Source organism: Panthera onca, chromosome D2 (genome assembly GCF_046562875.1).
Source record: "Panthera onca isolate mPanOnc1 chromosome D2, mPanOnc1 haplotype 2, whole genome shotgun sequence".
In the NCBI taxonomy this organism is placed as follows: Eukaryota; Metazoa; Chordata; class Mammalia; order Carnivora; family Felidae; genus Panthera; species Panthera onca.
The window spans coordinates 66,589,426-66,604,160 of NC_138349.1; the positions used below are offsets into that span (position 1 = coordinate 66,589,426).

The 14,735-nt window shown below is 37.8% G+C and overlaps 1 protein-coding gene across 5 annotated transcripts in view; it reads left to right on the top strand.

Moving 5' to 3' along the window:
- FAM13C (family with sequence similarity 13 member C) overlaps positions 1-14,735 on the top strand; it is a 179,166-nt gene that overhangs the window by 73,095 nt on the left and 91,336 nt on the right. For all 5 annotated transcript variants that reach the window (XM_078434267.2, XM_078434263.2, XM_078434264.2 and 2 more), the window contains one exon: positions 10,112-10,175. In XM_078434267.2, coding sequence (XP_078290393.2) covers positions 10,112-10,175 — 64 coding nt within the window. The remainder of the gene's footprint in view (positions 1-10,111; positions 10,176-14,735) is intronic.

Genomic DNA, 14,735 nt, shown 5'->3' on the forward strand with positions numbered 1-14,735 from the left:
CTCCATACTTGTGTATTCTAGATATTTCTATTTAACCCACTAGCCCTTACAGTTTTTTAGCTCAGATTGTTCTTAGGGCAAAATGCCTCTGACTCTAACATTCCCAAAAGACGTTTGGAAGGCATGCCAGGTGTGGAACAACTCTTTGATGTGTGAAACTACCCTGCTCATCTCAGGTCTCTAGTATCTTTGGTTGTAGCCTACAGAACGTCAGCAGGGACCCCCGGCCTTTGTACCAATCACAAATAGCCTCTAAATTTCCTAAATGCTTTCTAGAGTGCATACCACCACCTCCAAGAGAAATGCCAAAATTCATGATGGATATTTAAAACTATGTTTTATGAGAGTCTTTTATACATGGAGAAAAAAGCAACTACATAACAGAATTATAAGTTTATCTTATTTTTGCTTAACATATAATTATATACAGAAATATACACTGGAAAGACATAAATCATTTTATTGGTGGTTATTTTCAGATGGAATGGCTGTGGGTGATTTTTAAAATATTCATTTCACTTTCCAAATTTTCCCCCATTGGGTTCCTCTTAAGTTTGTAACAGGGAAAATTATTTATACATGAAAAAAAAGCAGTATCAACTGTTCAAGATATAGAACCAAAAATAAATTTACTACAATTGCTGCAATCATCAATTTGCACAAATGCAAATCATCATTTATGTTCTGTTTCTTTGAACTGTTGCATATCAGTTCAAGGTAGAGAAGAATATTAGGAAAGTATAGAAGAGAATGGATTTTTAAAAATTATTTTTGACTAGAAGAAACCTAAAAGGCATTTTCAGTGGTATCTGTGGCTTTTATGGTTTGAGTCAGTTGGGATCAGAAAGCAAATATTAAAGGTGATTTTTATAGGGTCAGATGACACTTAAAATCAGAATTTGTATCCTAGACACCTCTTCATTTGAGTGTTTTATTCTGTATGTAAAAGTTGAAGAAAGTCTGTTTTTATATCCCTTAAGCAGAGCAAGCCTTTCAGAGGTCCACTAGCATAGAGTTCTAATCAAGAGAACTCCTATGACTGTAGATGCCAGGGGCAAAGGAAATACCAGGGCCCATTTAAATGGCAATGGGGTCCAAGAGGTGAAACTTGAGAAGGTGGAAGCAGGAGTAAGGCCAAATTTCAGGAGATTTTTTAACAATGCCTTGAATTTAATACCCATACAAGAAAACAACTTTGGCCATACTGAGCCTATTGAATAAATCTAGACACACAAAATAGAGTCCTTGGGATTTGCATGTGAAGGGCTAGTTCCCTGGGAAGGTTGTTTGTCAGAAGTGGATTTGAGGTAAAAAGTGCTGAGAAGATAAAATCACCACACTGTTGGAATGACTTGTGGGGAGGGGCATGAGAAGAACTTGGAACTGAAAGAAGAAGACAGTTAAGAACCAAGGTAACTGCCAAAAAATTTTATGTGCCTTGTCAAACTTGAATGAGGTTAAAGCATGCAAGATCCAGGCTCCTCTGACTTGTCTTTCTGATCATTAACTCACCCTTGCCTCTCAGAGTAGCACTGATCCAGGTCCTGGATTCCAGATTATTTGCCAATCCAAACCTGCCAAATCCAGGTTCTTTGCCAAGACCACATTAGTAAGGAAAGGTTAGTGTTGCATGTGTGTATGGAATGTGTTGTTTGCTTTAAAATGGAATGATATCGAGAATCCTAACTAGTGTAAGTACTCAGAATAGCGGTGTGGAGGTGCTGGCTTATTCAAGTCATAGACAAAGGGCCAAAAGGCTGGAGAAGTTGAATTGTAGAGGGAATATATCAGATGGCATCGGAAACGCTGGCAGTGCCCAGACTGCACAGGGCCTTGAAGCCAGGGTATGAATCTCAGATTTTGTTGAAGTGCAAAAGGAAGCCATTTGAGGTTATAACCAGGAGAATGACATGCTCAGATTTCCATCTTTAAAAGACCACTCTAGGTAGTGTGTGATATGGGGAAGCAAGGAGACATATTGGAGGCAATGCATCATCCACGTGGGAGGTGATGGTGGCAGTGAAGATGGAAGAGGGAGGAGTAGAGGTGAATATTAGAGACTCATAACTTCTTGTTTTTGGAAGAGAAGGAAAATCTTTAATAGGGAACAGTTAGGATTTAGGCTTGTTTAATATTAATGCTTATGTAAGTCCTCTGTGTCATTTCTTAAGTTCTTTTGTTCCTAGCACTATCTTGATTCATAATTTAAAAGATAGAATGTTGGAAAGCCAAGTATCAGATGTAATATCACCATGCCTAGAGCAATGAAAATTTAATATTCATCAAATATTTACCTGTCATTCAAATTAGCCACCCTCCCCCACCATTATTTGTGATCTCCTGTCCCCTTCACTGTATCTGTCCCTAGACTAAATCTTCATTTGGATGATTTTTTTTTCTGTCTCTGACTCGGAAATACAGGTATCGTGTTTACTTTGTAATGTTGCTCACTTGCTTACATTAGATTCCTTCAGAAAGCAGAGTCTTATAGGAATGCTTGGGTAGAGGGAGGTGATAGGAAGTGGGGGAGGAGGGAGAGCTGACAGCATGTGTGTAACTAAGGTTACTACTCTTGGCAACTGGAGATTAGCTCCCTGAGGACTCTCTGAGGAACTTGTAAATACATCTGAGGATGTATCCCTTTGAAATTTTGGGGCTGAAGTGTATATTCACATGCTCCCCTCTTTGCTAGCAGAGGGTTGTCCCCAGAGGAGTAACTCCCCCACACTTCTAGGCTGCGGAAGTAAGCTCTGCCTCACAAAATCTTGAGGCAGAAAAGTAAAGAGACTTGGCAGGTGCTTAAAGGGAGATAATTTGAGTGAGCAGAACTGTCCATGGAGCTAACGCATCTGCTATGACCACTGTGCCTCTTGGGCAGACCACTGCCTGGCACAGGAAGCAGATGTCTCATAAATACTTACTAAGTGAATGGAATAAATGAGATGATGGAAGGAAGTGCTTTGTATACAGCTCAGCAGACCAGGTGCTGCTATCAATAATAATGTATTAGGATCTGTGCTCCCAATGGATCCCTTGTCCTCAATCCCTTCCCAAACTCTTCTTTTTGATTCATAGGGGTCTTTGACCACACCCATGCTACTCTACTTCCTTTCTTCTCTCAGTACTGATGCTGGCCTATGGGCTTGACTCACACCTCACACATTCTTTGGACATTGGTATGGTTCTGACTGTTTCTGGGCTCTGTTCCAGCCCACCAAGGTGAGGAGCGGTATCTATTCCAGTGCAGCTGGGCTGCCTTGTGTTCAGTGTTTTTCTTAGAGTCTCTTCAGAGACATGATTCTTCCTTTTTTGGAATGTGTCCCCTGGGAGCCCAGGCCAGAAATACCCAGAGCACTCCTGTACTCACAGAAGTCCTTCACCTGTGCTCTTCAGCCACTGGTATCCTCCCATTACCTGGACCTTTAGGATAATGTTTCCCAACTAGGAATGCCCTGGAGTGCTTGTTAAATACATATTACCAGTGCATTCCTTTGGGAATTCAGCTTCAGTAAATGTGGGGCCTAGGAATCTGTTTTTAATAATACTGATTGATAGTAATCCTCAGAGAAGTATGAAAGGGAGTGGAGATTGGGTTCTAATAATTAGTGCCAAGGCATATTATTAAAATCAGCATTCTGCCTTTAACCATGACCTCCTTCTCCCCTTTACGGGAATTTATTTATATGGACAAGTACATACATGGTTTGAAAAGTCAGTTCATAAAGATCTACTGACTACCAGTTCTGTTTTCTGTCAGTGGTCTCTTGGGGGTCATTTAAGATTCAGTGCCTTGGTTTCTTTACCTTTGAAGATAGCTGCCCAGTACGTAACCTCAGTCCTTTGGCACAGAAATTTGGTTAAAAGAAAACACCAATAAGAGAATGTCTTTAATATAGCTTAGACTCCCTAGAGAAAGGAATTTTACATTTACTGGTATTGAAGATTGTTATTGTTGCTAATAATACTACTGGAATTTATTGGCATCTTGTCTGTGTCTGCATATAGAGCTATTGTTTATACATAAAGAATGTTTTGCTCAGATGGTTGTCCTCTTGGGATATACCTTTTGTTTTTACAAGAGTTTCAGGAAACAACAGTCATACAGCTAGCCAGTAGTCATCCGGGTATACATTAGTGTATCCCATGTTGCTTTCTGAACAGAGGCTCAATTTAATGCAGTGGAATATCTTGAACTCTTAAAAGTGATCCAAAGTTCAGCTTGGTTCAGACTTAAGGTTCTGATTCTATATGAAGCATTCTGAAAAGTGTACTGGCTGCTCTCCTTTTACTCTTTCTGCCCGGGTTTTCTAAATGTGGATTAGAACACCACTTGCTAATCTTCAGCAGGTCTCCGCAGGGAAGAAATGTAACTGTTTGTAGGAATGAGAGTCATCCTATCCTGCCAGTCCTGCTAGAAAATTACAGGTGGGGAAAAAACATGTGTTTTATCATAATTATTGTACATACTTGGGAATATACCAGAATTGGCAGCTGTCCATAACCCTAGGATGAATACTTTATTAACAAACATCGAGTGCCTACTATGTGCCAAATGTCAGGATTAGCCCTAGAGATAAAAATAACAAGCAAGACTCACAAGGTCCCTGCTCTATAGAGTGTTCCATCATGGAAGAGACAGATAATTATAGAAATACACAATTAGGGACTATGCTATGGAGCAGATGTAGATCAGAATACAGGAAGAACATATAAAAGGGAGACCTGATTATGAGCTACCTTGTGTCTATAGGATGAATGTGTTAATTAGGAAAGAGAATGGAGAGGGAACAGCATTATGGGCACAGGAACAGCACATACGAAGGCCTGAGGTGAAAAGGAACATGGTGCATCCAAAGAACTGAAAAAGTGTCAGTGTAGTAGTAGCAGAGAGTGAGAACGGTATGAATTGAAGTTGAAGAGACTAACAAGTGATGAATCCTTCACAATGTCCTAGGATACTTTAAGAATTTTGGTCTTTATTTTAAGTGTCATGCGGAGAAGGGAAATGATAAGGTGGTTGTGTAGAAAATGGTTTGTGCGAGTAGAGGGGAAATAGGGAGACCATGGTGGTAGTCCAAAAGACAGATTATAGTCGTTTGACCTGAAGTAGTAGTGATGGAGGTGGAGGGGAAGAGGACAGATGCAGAAGTTATTTGTGATAAGAAATTGAAGGACTTCATAATACAGTGGCTATGGGGCTTGAAGGAGAGGAAAGTGTCAGAATAACTCTCAGATGTCTTCCATGAGGAAGACATTGGATAGAGGGAGAAGATTTTCACTGAGATAGGGAATACTTTCATCTGCTAATTTAATTATAGATAATTGAAAGGTTGATATAAAAATTCTATGCTAAGATATTGCTTCTTCACAAATTATCACATCTGGGGCTTGACACTACCCTTAGGCCAAGAAAAATACTTAATGCTTTGTTTATTTTGCTATTTTGAATTCCAGTGCACATTCTGAGGGAAAACCACTGCAGGATGACCATATAGATTGACTCAGCACATGCTTTAATTTCCCAGCAATGTGGAAACACCAAAATTTTAAAAATTTGCACTTCAGTAGGTTATCCATAATTTTGCAGTGACCAAAACTGGATGCAGTTCCATCCAGGAAGAAGCACTTCTAATATCAGCACATAATTAGGTTTTATATTTCTCTGTTAGAAGTGCTTTTAATTCAAAATATATAATGGTGGCAATGATGATAGTGGCAGTGTTGGTGGTCATGGTGATGACAATAGTGGTGATGGTTGTAGTGGCAGTGACAACAATGGTGGTGATGACACTGGTGATGGAGGTGGTAATGACAGTGGCAGTGGCAGTGATGGTGGTGGTGGTGGCAGATACAATAGTGGTCATGGGCGATGGTGGTGGTGGTGATGATGGCAGCAGTGGTGGTTACAATGATGATGGCAGCAGTGGTGGTGACCTTGGTGGTGGTGATGATGGATGTGGAAGTGATGACAGGGACTATGGCAATGATGCCAATGGTGGTAACAGTACAGTAGTGATTGTGGTGATGGTGGTGGTGGTGACAATGACACACTGGTGTGACACATTGTTGTCACAATGGTGGTGATGGTGACAGTGATCATGGTGGTGGTGACAATGACAGTGATGGTAGTGGTAGTAATGCTCAGAAGCAGGACACTCCCATCAGTGCTGAGGGCCATAATCATACTTTGAGGAGTCCAATCTGCATTTCCTGTTGCTTCAACCACAGAGCAGGGCAGAGTGCTCTGACTGGCCTTCTCATCACTGACCTCTCCAAACGCATGCACTGGGTAGAGATTTGCTTGATTCCTTTCCTGTTATTATTTTGGGTGAAGAGAAGCAAGAGAATTGGAGGGAATGTTTCAGTGTGACCCAGTGTTCGTATTTAGGTTAGCTTCCAGGAAGATTTACAAATGGTTCAAGCAATATCTTCAAATACCTTTAAAAAAAGGGGAACTTGAAACACCTAGCTACTGTTCCAGTTCTCTTTTCATTGCTAAACTTCTCTAGTGAGAAACTTTCATTTCTGTTTCCTCTTCTGCCATGAAGTTTATCTTGTTCAATTCCACTGGCCTTTTGTTTCTCTGCTTTCATTCTCATTATCTCCAGATGACTGAGATTTTCTAGCAGTGTGAGCTTAGGCAATCCATATGCATGCCCTGTTCTCCTTGCCTTGCTTTCTTTTCTCCATAATACTTAGCATCTGGTGCACCATAGCTCACTGGTTTATATCTGTAGGTTCTTTCTCCTTGTATGAAAATTACAAGTTCCATGAGGGCAGAGACTTTGCTTTACTGTTTTATTCCAAAAATCTGCAGTCGTACCTGGCACATAGTTGGAGGTTCATAAATAGTAGTTTAATGAATGTATAAAGTTGTTTAACTTCCCTGTTTCCTGTTAAGCCAAGTGATATAGTAATGCTAATCTCATATAATCACTATGAAGATCAAATGAAATAATGTAAGTAAAGTACCTGGCGTTCCCAGCCTGGCATAGTAATGGCTGGCAATTTGTTAGATGGTCCTTGACACCTTTTTTTTCTTATAGCTTCTTTTTCTTTAATATTTATAATGATATACTAAGCTTCTTAACTCCTAGTGATGGATCTATACTTTCTTTCATTTGTCTACCAACTGACCAGTTTCAGAGACCTACCCAGTGGACCTGAGTAAGGAAGTCCCAGGTTTTTTCCCGTTCAGTTTGCTTATTCACAAGACTTGGATCATTGTTAATAAAATATACCATTAATTATCATCATTTATAATTCGATTATGGTATTTTTCGTATATGATTCTAGAATCCATGTGTTATTTTTAATATGCCTAGCAGTAGTATCATGAATTATCCTATGAGGTAGCTGTCATTATCCTCACTTTACAGTTGAGGAAACTGAGGCTTAGAGAGATTGATATCTTACCTATGGGTACACACACCTAGTAAGTGGTGGATGAAGAACTCATTCTTAGATCAGCTTCCTTCTGTTTCTTCCCTTACCCACCCATCTGAAGGACAGGTACTGAGTGTATGCCATGCTAGGCATAATGCTAGGCTCTGGCCACACTGATGCTAGACTCTGGCCACACAACAGGGAAAATATCAAGGCAGGACTTGTGACCACAACACATCACTGTTACCATCACCACCACACCTCTGCTGAACACACTGTAGAGTTCCAATTCTAGGTTGAGCCCTACTCAGGGATTACTTCTCTATTTCAGACTTGCTTCAAGCTGAAAATATCTAAATCTAAACTCATGAATTGCCTCCCTTTCTGCCAACTGCTTAATCTTCCCACCAAAATTAAATATTTCTTTACCTCCATTATAAAAACCACTTGTCATCTTTCTAGTCACATGTCTCAAAACTTGGGAGTAAGTTTGATTATCCTATCTCTTTTATTCCGTACTTTAAATACATACCCAAGACTTCTTGATTGTTTTTATCCTTGAAAATATCTCTCTAGTTTCTACCTCCCCAGTTCCTTTCTACCATTCTAATATCAGCCTCTATGGCCTGATCCCTGACTTACTGAAATTAGCTTCAAGACTTGGTGTTAGCTTTATCCTCTGCTTCAGATTCCACTAAATCATAAGCCTCCTAAAGGCCTAGAGTCTTATTAACTCTTACCTCCCCAATACTATACCAGGCACATAGGAAACATTCAGATGGCTATTGAATTAAAGGACGCTTGATGCTTAGACCACAGTTTTCAAAATTGATCTTGAGGTTTATTTGGAGATTTTAAGTAGTTTTCCTGGAAGATCATGTGAGTGTAGTACAAATAGTCTGTACTCTGTATCTTAGTAATACATATTTTTAACAAAGTCTATTTCTGCTTTTTCCATTAATATATGCTATCTTTGTATTTGTTTTAAATTCCTAGACAAATTTATGTTTAAAATATAAAGTAGTAAATATTTTTTTTCATTAAAGGATATCACTCTTCCATTTTTCTGGTGCTATTATAACTCTATAGAAATGCAATTTGAGAACCACAAAGAATTACAAAGAAATTATGAACCACTAAAAATTTTAGATGTTACTGGATTGGACAGGTTAATTTCTATCCTCAAGAGGGTTTCCCCCATTTGGAGTAGAGCAATTGAGTATTTTTTGAATCCCTAAAATTACTGTGTTTTCAGATCAGGAAATTGATGAGGATAGGATGGGTGTGCCAGCAGTGTTCTTCCTCACTTTGTTTTCTCACTGAGTGAACTTTCCCTGAGCTCATTGTTGGACCATTAACCTTCTTTCACACTCAGGAGATACATGCTCATTTGTGGTGTAGTAGACATCAGTGCATCTTATATGATTTTGTTTTTTCATATCCTTACTTTTCTTATTTTAAGTAAATTGTTTGCACAGTTAGCAATGCCTTTGGACTGAATAAATTTTGTAATCTTAATATTTTGAAGAAATTATGCTTGTGGCATTTTTAAATGTGCATCATGACTTAAAGAAATCATTAATCTTATTGACCATTCAAAGGTCATGTATGCTTTCTTCAGGACTCAAATTGAAGTAGAATAATAACTATAAATAATTATGTCCCCAAATAAAGCTTTTTATAAATGACTTAATGGTGACTAAATATTTTATTAAGAGAGCAGGACTTTTTATAAGGATATTAACTATAATTTAATATGCTTATTATATAATATCATGCAAATTGTTGTAGAAAAACTTGAATGTTATGTAACAAATACTATTGGATTATAACATTTGACAAATCATGATTTGGAATTTAGCATCGGTCGGTAGTGAAGTTTTGCTTTTTTGTATTTAAACTAAAAAAAATGATTCAGAGTAGATTTGCCTTATTTTATTAGAAACTATCTAGTGGCAAAACCTAGCTTCACAATGTTACCCAGAAATTGCTATGTTTTTTGTGTTAGTAAAAAGACAGCATGAAATTTTCAAATACTGTCTTCAGTGAACAAATGGTATCTTTCTGTAGTGACTGTATCAGATCTATCTGATCACATAAGACTTTTTTTGAATGAATGAAAAATATTGAATTTGTATTAGGTACTCAAGATTCAGCAGTGTAGAGAATGGACAAAATCACTAACTTCTTGGAGCTTACATTTTAATGTGGAAATGCAAACAAACAGGTTACTTTCAGATAGTGATAAGTGCTAAGCAGAAAATTAAGGACAGTGTGATAGTGATTGCTTCTAGTCAGGGACATCAGGAAGTCTTATTGGGAGGTGACATCACAACTGAACTGATGTTTACATGCTGAAAAGAGTCTGTTTATGAAGATCTTGGGGAGAACAGTTTGGGACAAGTGTGAAGGTTTGAATGGGAACCAGCACTATGTGTTCAAGAAACCAAGGGAAGGCCAAAAGAGCCTGGAGTGTAGGGAACAGGATATGAGTGTTGGGAAGTGGGATCAGGCAGGCTGGCAGAATTTAAGCACTGATATAATATATAATAATAATAATGTGTTGTACACTATTATAAGGAGTTTGGATTTTATTCCATGGTCAGTGGGACACCACTGAGGGTTTTGAACAAGGGTACAGCCAGATCTGTAGCTGCCAGCTTCAAATTGTACATTGTTGAAAAGTTTCTTTTCAATGGAAATACGTTTTCTTTGTATTTTATAGAATCGACCAGAGGGCTACCATTTGGTCAAAGGACACTTTTGAGACTCGGCAAGAGTTAAATGAGGTAGGTGTCATCATTATTAGTTGTATGAACATGAATTAGCTAATCATGAAATGTATTATTCTTTTTCCTAGTATGAGGAATTCTTTCTGATTAAAACTTTAAGTGTTTTTACTCTTAAGTGAATTTGTTTTTCCTGTAGCTCTTTGGATAATGCTTTTCCTCATTCTGGAGCAAATGTATTTAAAATATTATCTGCAAGATTGCTCACTGTATCTTGGACATAAACCAAGTCCAGTAATTAAAAAAAATTTTTTTAACGTTTATTCATTTTTGAGAGACACAGAGAGATGGAGCGTAAGCGGGGGAGGAGCAAAGAGAGAGAGAGAGAGAGAGAGGGAGAGAGAGACAGAATGTGAAGCAGGCTCCAGGCTCTGAGCCATCAGCACATTGCACAATGTGGGGCTCGAACTCACTGACTGGGAGATCATGACCTGAGTTGAAGTCAGATGTCCAACCGACTGAGCCACCCAAGCTCCAGTGGTCATTTTACTACACTCTTTTCAACTTTGCATTAGGATTGTATAATCATGGCTATGGCAGTTCCATTTGTAGAATTTTCTCTTAATTTTATTCTCCCTCTCTCTATTTCTAATGGCAAATATAATCATGCTTACTATTTATCCATGGAGTATAATATAGTTTGGTGTTTGCAGTATGGTCTTCTTAGTATGCTTTGAAACATTGAAGTCCTGTTTTCCACTCCAAATGGTTTCTCACCAAACCAGACATCACTATGTTAATGTTTGTTCTAAATTTTCTTTGAAATAGATAATTTAATCCTCCTGCTGGAAATCAATATAACATAATTAGGATCCGTTATTCTGAATGCCTTGGCTTAAGGCCTTGGTTTGAAATACCGTCTAGTTTCCCTGCCCTCATTTTATAATTAAGGAGCAGTGGGTTGTATATCTGATTAGGACTACAGCAAAAGGAATGAAAAGACTGGATGCTCAGATGCCAGGAAGAGATGATGGACTTGAGGCATACTGTTTATAAGTCATTTGAAGATTGATCTCTTCTCCCCCTCCAAGAAAAAGGTAATTAGCTAAATTTAGGGGATTTTCTTTTTCTTTTTTTTACTTTAGAATTTGGCAGAAATGAATAGACAAAGGTAAACTAGATGATTGATTAAATTAAGTTAGATAAATAACTAAAGTTGTGGAAAATGACCTAAAGTTAACAACATAGAACACTGCTTGTTATTTATTTGTGCATAGAGACAGCCTTCACATTCCACAATCTCACTCATGGTAACAAGAGTGACAAAGAGTTTAAGAAAAAAGAGGCAAGAGCCTGAATCAATGAATACATTGTGAACAAGTAAAATGCTAGCTATAAAGAAGCATTGATTTGTTTTGACATAAGTGAGTAGAAAAATGAAGTGATTGTAAGAATCAACTTGTGATAGGTTTCAAGTATTTGCGAGAAACTCAGATTTATGAGCTGGAAATCCATGAGAATGCTGAGATTACTTGGGCATTCCAAAATCACAGCTGTAAAAAGCTCTATTTGAAATTTGTTTTCCTGTATTTGTTTGCTGTATTGTATTGGCAAATTTCATGAAATATGCCAATTCACTGCTCTGGGATTAGATGGGTGCAAGAGCATTGAATGGAGTCATGATTTCAAAAGAGGAGGCAACACCCTATTTTAAATGTGTGCTCTTCCATGATAAGGTGGTGCTGCTGATCTGCTCTGGTTGATAAGATTCAGTGTGTGTTCAAAGTGGTTTTGTTCCAGTCAGGGGGAAAACTATGTGGGGTATGTACAGATCCACATCCTTTCATGCAGTTTCTGTTGTGACTGAAATATGGGGGCCAGAGAAAACCTTAGAAAAACTTGAATAGAGACAGTATGAGTGGATCCAAGCCCATGCAGGGAGAGTTAATATCATTGAAGGAGACATCCTACAGAGTGGAAATATATTTAACTGGGTTTTCCCCAGCATTTCCCAAATGTATGGAAAACCAAATTATTTTATGGAAGAAGTCCATAACATAACATTTCTTTAGGCAACAGAGTCCTGTGGAACACAGGTGGGAAATGCTGCTTTAGTATTTTTAAAAAATTTTTTAATGTTTATTTTTGAGAGAGAGTGAGAGAGCACAAGTGGGGGAGGGGAAGATTGAGAGGGAGACACAGAATCTGAAGCAGGCTCCAGGCTCTGAGCTGTCGCACAGAGCCCAACGCAAGGCTCAAACCCACGAGCCATGACGTCATGACCTGAGCCGAAGTCAGACGCTTAACTGACTGAGCCACCCAGGCACCTCTAGTATTTTTAATGGAAATGGAAAATATATATAAAATAGTGTGTATATCCCAAATGTACAGCTGGATAAATTCTCATAAAGTGTGTAACTAGCACCTAGATTAAGAAACACTATTATTAGCATCCCAGACACCCCTTAGTAATTCCTTCCAGTCACTACTCTCCAATTAGGATAACGATTCTTCAGACTGAAATAAATTTGTTTTGTCTATTATTGAGCTTTTCACAAATGCACTGTATGTACTTTTTTGTGTCTGGTTTCATTTACTCAGTATTGTGCTTCTGAGATTCATACATATTTAGGTATGTAGTTTAAGTTTTCATTCTCCTTGCTGTAACCCATTGTATGTTTTTTTCCTCTAGTTTTTGACTATTATGATAAGTTGTTACTGAGAATAATTTTTTTTTAATGAGTTGTGGTTTGGTCTCTGAACAAGTGACTTTTTATACAAGTATTCCTTCCATCTGTAAATAGAAATACAAGGTGGAATTTTTGTTATGTGAGCTCTCTTCATTGCTCTTTGTTTCTTTCTTGTATTTATTTACCACTGCCCCCTTCTGTACCACACACATACAGCTATCTAGTTTTGTAAAAAGAACCCACCAGTTCCATATCTGTTTTCCTTCTTCATCCCAATTGCAAATCTAAAGTCAAAAGAGTTTCTTGAGTTTCATGAGAAGATGGTCCACAAATATTTTCCAGACATTTCCATAGACCCTAAAGTTTTATATATAATATATAATGAAGGAGACATCCTATAGAGTGGAAATACATTTAACTGGTTATTATGTGTATATATATATATATATATATATATATATATATATATATATATAATAAAAATTTTAAGATGCTACGTATGTGCTTTATTTATATTTTCCCCAAATTTCATCTGGCAATTTACTTCTACTTTTTGAACTTTTTAATTATACTTTCTCTGTCACAGATAGATGGGGCTCAGCTATATTTTGGTTCCAGAACTGGTACTTGACCCAAGGTGTCCTTTACTCAGTGATACATGGTGTAATAAATCCACATATAAGCATCTGTCTCTGGGTGTATTCCCCTACTTTCCCAGTGAACTGGAAAAATCACTCACTTATTATTTCCAGTTGGCATGAATATAGATTTGATTGTAGCTAGTCTCATTTTTGTTAAGTGAGTCTCAAGCTACTAGTCTTTGACCTTGGGTCTCTTGATAAGACTTGTATCTTCATCCTATGAGTTTTAGTGTCTCTGAGACTATGTGATAGGAGTTTATAGCTGAAAAACTGAGTAAGTCTCCCTGTTGCCATTGACCTGGACTGTCAGATTCTTCATCTGTAAGACATCAAGAGGTTTTATTTTTTGGAGTCTTCTGGATCCTGCTTGGAAAGTATTCTAGACTTAAGATCTATCCACTACCCATGTCTCATCCATCTTAATCCTTGGTTTTAATTATTCTTCCATGTCCATATAATTGATAAGCACTCAGTAGATCAAAAAATTGAAGGATAAAATGAGAACAAATATTGTTTTCCTTCTCTACATATTACTAAATCCTCTTCCTGGCTGGCTTTAGTTCCAATTAGAAAAATAGCAGATGCATAAAGAAAACTAATGGATCTCCCCTTCCCTGAGAAAGCATGCCATATTGTGTCTTCAAACGACTTTTTCTATTATAGACCACAGATAATAAAGCATCACATCAACTTATTTTAGTTTTTCATTTGGAAAATTGAGGCAGGAAGTAGTTTTTTTTAATTTTTAAAAAATGTTTATTTATTTATTGAAGGAGAGAGAGGTAGAGTGTGAGTAGGGGAGGGGTAGAGAGAGAGGGAGACACAGAATCCAAAGCAGGCTCCAGGCTCTGAGCTGTCAGCACAGAGCCTGACGTTGGGCTCAAACTCATGAACTGTGAGATCATGACCTGAGCCAAAGTCAGACACTTAATCGACTGAGCCACCCAGGCACTCTGGCAATAAGTTTTGAATTGGGTTAACTTAAGAGCCCTTTCAGTTTTAACATTTATTGATTCTCTCCCCCTCCAACCCCCATTTTTATTCATTTTCCCAATGCTTGAAGGCCTAGTTTGGGGAGCATATATTAGATCTTCTCTGTTCCTTTCTTTCCTTTCATTCTTCTTTCACCATAAATTGGCTTTCTTCAGTGATATGCTTGGATTCCTTTCCCTTGTTTTTTGCATATCTATTACTATATTTGATTTGTGGTTACCGTTAGGTTTGTATGTGACATCTGCATATAGCAGTCTATATTAAGTTGATGGTCACTTAAATTTGAACCCATTCTT